The 4,570-nt window shown below is 45.3% G+C and overlaps 1 protein-coding gene across 1 annotated transcript; it reads left to right on the forward strand.

Moving 5' to 3' along the window:
* The first annotated feature begins 566 nt into the window (after nt 1-566).
* LOC109247986 (olfactory receptor 10H4-like) lies at nt 567-1,517 on the forward strand. Its single transcript, XM_019417255.1, has one exon. It carries the CDS (start codon nt 567-569, stop codon nt 1,515-1,517), a length of 951 nt encoding a protein of 316 aa, XP_019272800.1.
* Nucleotides 1,518-4,570: the final 3,053 nt, after the last annotated feature.

Raw genomic sequence — 4,570 nt, forward strand, 5'->3', positions numbered from 1 at the left:
CTTTGTTCTAAATAGTTGTCTTCATTCCTTTACCTTTCTAGGTAGATGATCACGTCTATTCCCTTCCAATCCTGATATTCCTTCTTTACTTTTTCTCAAGCATCACCGCCAGCTTCACTTCCCATCTAATGAACAGCAGAGGCAGTGAGTAACCTTGGCTTCTTCCTGATGCTAAAATAATACATCTATTTCTCCCACTTCGTGTACTATTTGCTAGTTTTGTGCTGTATATTCCCAGTAAGCTAAGAAAGTCCCCGTTGACTTCATGTTGAGAAGAAGCTTTTAAAAAGATTTTTAAGGTATATACATCTATCACCATTATGCTGTATATCTAAAATGGTGCAATACTTTATGACAATTATGTATTAATTTTTAAACCATAAATAGTAATGGAACTTTAGCAATCCAGGATTGCAGCTTGAATTCATATAATTATATGATATTTATTTTAGTTTATTCCTGTGACTGATCACATGATAGGTTTTCTGATGCTGAATCAACCTTGTTATTCATGGGATAAATTACGAACCTTCATTCCCTTTCTGATCTCACCAGATGCAGCACCCATGGCTGGTCAGAACTATAGCATGATGACTGAGTTCATCCTCGTGGGCTTCTCCACCTTCCCACAGCATCTCCTGCCCGCCTTCTTCCTGCTGTACCTGCTCATGTACCTGTTCACGCTGCTGGGGAACCTGCTCATCATGACCACAGTCTGGAGCGAGCGCAGCCTGCACACGCCCATGTACCTCTTCCTGTGCGCCCTGTCTACCTCCGAGATTCTGTTCACCGTTGCCATCACCCCTCGCATGCTGGTTGACATGCTCTCCACCCACCACACCATTACCTGGGCGGCCTGTGCCACCCAGATGTTTTTCTCCTTCACATTCGGCTTCACCCACTCCTTCCTGCTCATGATCATGGGCTACGACCGCTACGTGGCCATCTGCCACCCCCTGCGCTACCATGTGCTCATGAGCAACCGTGGCTGTGCCCGCCTTGTGTCCTGGACCTGGGCTGGTGGCTCAGTCATGGGGATGATGGTGACCCTGATAGTTTTTCACCTCACCTTCTGTGGATCTAACATGATCCGCCATTTTTTCTGCCATGTGTTTTCCCTTCTAAAGTTGGCCTGTGGGAATGAGAATTCCTCTGTCACCTTGGCTGTGATCCTGGTGTGTGTCTCAGCTCTGATGGGCTGTTTATTCCTCATCGTCCTCTCCTATGTCTTCATCGTGGCCGCCATATTGCGGATCCCCTCTGCTGAAGGCAGGCACAAGACTTTCTCCACATGTGTGTCCCACCTCACTGTGGTCATTGTGCACTACGGCTTTGCCTCCATTATCTACCTCAAGCCCAAGGGCCCCCATTCTATGGACAGTAACACCCTGATGGCCACCACCTATACAGTCTTCACCCCCTTTCTCAGCCCAATCATTTTCAGCCTCAGGAATAAGGAGCTCAAGAACGCTATAAAGAAAAGCATCCAGAGAAAACTCATTCCTCTAAGCTCCTGATGGCCAGTTGGGTGGTGAGGAATGTGATTGAAGGGCTGGGAATAATGATTGTCTCCAGGGGACAGTTGTAGGAATTCAGTATATGGAAATACTTGTTAGGTATTGTTGGATGCATAGGGTTTTGGAGCAGGATAGGTATTAGTTTTTCCCAATTTTTTTTTACCTCCCTCGTGCATAGACCCTAGTGATCAATATCTCTTCTTCTTGATACCATGCAATGAACTCCTTCCCATTACCTCTGTCTAAGAATGTGTTAGCTCTCTATGGGCCAGTGGAGAGCATCACACGGATGTGTCTTGGCACTGATGCACAGGGTTCTTCTCGAATAGACAAGCAAGGGAGGACTTTCTCAAACTTCCCTCACCATAGGAATAAACAAAAGTAAGCATAATAATAAGTGCCACCAGCACTGGGGTTTTAGTTATCAGGCACTGTGTCCAGTGTTGTGTAAGTACTATCTTTTAATTATAGCAAATGCACAAAAGAGCATTCACTATTTTATTCTAAGGAGATGGTTCCATGTTTATAGTTCCCACCTTCTTTGGAGGTGATAGACCCTAAATGATTCCTAATGTTGAGATGAGTTGAGTGAAGGATGTCAGAATGCAAAGTGGAGAAAGAGAGTTTGAGAGCCAGAGTGACAGAGAGAGAAAGCGGAGAAGATTCAGTGCTTGAAGAACATACAGATTGTTAAAAAGGTGTTGCTCTCTGACATCTTAAGGAAATATTTTTCCATTTTTTCCCATATTACTTGCAATAAAACATAAATTTCTTATTCCTGTGTTTACTTGAATCTATCTGTGGGATGTGCTAGAGGGCACAGTGCTATCTCAGGATGGGACAAAGAGAGGTCAAGGGTGTGAGCACCCCCTTTATGCCAAGGGTTTGGGAAACCATGTGTCTGAGCACCCAGGAGGGGGTCTTCCATTGGTATAAATTCTTACTCAAAGCTGTGGCCAGATATTGGAGTGGCAGGCAGAAGGTGTTTTATAATAATAAACCTATGATGGCTGTCACATATGAATGCCTGCTGTCTGCCAAATGCTGTGGGAAGGGTTTCCTATGCATTTACTCTTCTAAGTCTCAAAATAAATTATTCTTTCTCTGCATTTAGATATGACCCACATCTATTACTATTCACATTTTTGAAATGCATAAAATGCAAATGTGATAGATAATTTGTCCTGGGCCACAGCACCGTGAAGGCGGGAAGCAGGAATCGATTACAATGTGCATGTGTGTGCAATTGGTGAACAGGAACCCGCCTCTCTCAGGTGTCTACAAAGAGAAGTGAGGTCGTGACTGGGAGGCGAAGGCTGTCATTAGAAGAAAGAGACCCCTTTCAGGGAAGGAGGGCAGGTGCAGCCCTAGGCACACACCCCTTTCACACAGCCAGAGGGAAACACGGACTCCAGAGGAGTTCATGAGACACTTTGTCTCATGAACACTGACCACGAGAGCTTGGCAAAACTGGCTACAGCAGTTTTGGGGTTCCATTCATTATTTTTCTCATTATCGGTGTTCCTGACGGATGCCCCCACCATTCCTAAGATGTGCTTCTCCAGAGTCTGCGGCTGTGTTCCCTGACCCATCAAGAGAGGGTGTTCAGATGAGGAGGAGGGTGTTGTAGTTTCAGGGCAGAAGATTTATATGCTTTGTTACAGCAGCCCCAGAAACTGACTCCTGAAATGGTATCCTGGCATTAAATGTTTTGGGGTTTCATTACAAAATCAGCTGAGTTGCAGGGAATGAAATGGCAGATTAAATACTTACACAAAGGGGAAACCACCAGGAATTGATTGGTAGATCTCAAACTCATCTCTTTAGACAGAAAGGTGACACTTTTACCAGGCCTGTTTTTCTTTTTTAAGGTTTTTTTTTTTTTTGTATTATTCAGGATTCCCCAGAGAAACAGAACCACTAGGATGGATGTGTATACATACAGATGTGTATATGTACGTAGGTGTATATAACATATATAACACATATAACATGTAATAATGTTAGTGTATGTTTTAAATTCATGTTTTGAATAACTTCTTGCTATTTTTTTAATGTACCATCTCATCACATATATGACATTTTCCCTTGGTCCTGGAACAGTAGTCTTTCAGCTACTAAGCTAATTAAATGCAAGATGTATAATTTAGTTCACAAATTATAATGCCTTTCCTTTGAGGCACTGATTTTTAAAACCGAACAAAAAGCTTTGAAATCAGTATCAAAAGGAAAAGCCCATTTGGCACATAGTACAAGTTTATTAAATATTTGTTATTTGACTACAACACTCAACTTACTGAATAAATATTGTTCTGGTGCAACCACAGTATATTACATATTATAGTATGTCATAATTGTGTTGTTCCATTTTATAAAATGTGATATGCCTGCATCCAGCTCTTCCTGTCCCCACACTGAGGGCTTTTTTAGTGCCAGGTTACATCAGTGTTATTTTCAGGTCCCGAGATTCAGAGTGGGTCCCTTAGCTGGAGATCAGAGCGGATGTGATGAATGGATGAAGGAAGTAGAGTGGATGAGAGAAGGGAGGAATGACTAGAGGGGAAGAGGAGAGGGAGTGGGAGGGAGGGAGGGAAGGAGGGAGGAAGGAGAGAGAGAAAGGAAGGGCATTCCCAGGGCCTCAGCCACCTTCTTTGGACATGGAGGAGTTCGCATCCAGCTTCCAGTGCTCTGGGGCCAGGTCCCCGGGATCTGCCTCAAGGGAGGGTGCCCTCAGAGGTAACACTCTTGCCCCGCTCACTTCTGGCCCCAGTGCAGCAGCAACCAGGGCATCCAAGGCAGACATTGTGAGAGAGAGGAAGGGGTGGGCTCCCCAAGGGGGTGGGGATAGGAGGTGGGTAGGGGGCACTCGCCTGCAGAACAGAGATTGCCCTGGACCCCGGGTTGGCATGACTCCACAAGGTGTGTCTGTGTCAGGGGGTGGAGTCTGGCAGCCAGAGGAGGGTGGAGTCGAGAGGGGAGGTCAGCGGGCACAGTGCACCAGCAGACGGGGCGTGAGGCCAGAGCCAGGGCTAGACCACGGCACAAAGAGGCCG

This window comes from Panthera pardus, unplaced genomic scaffold (assembly GCF_024362965.1).
Source record: "Panthera pardus isolate Hobbes unplaced genomic scaffold, ASM2436296v1 HiC_scaffold_8, whole genome shotgun sequence".
NCBI classification, from domain to species: domain Eukaryota; kingdom Metazoa; phylum Chordata; class Mammalia; order Carnivora; family Felidae; genus Panthera; species Panthera pardus.

Coding starts and splice junctions, on each gene's coding strand:
- LOC109247986 (XM_019417255.1), top strand. CDS start 567: ATGGCTGGTCAGAACTATAGCATGATGACTGAGTTCATCCTCGTGGGC.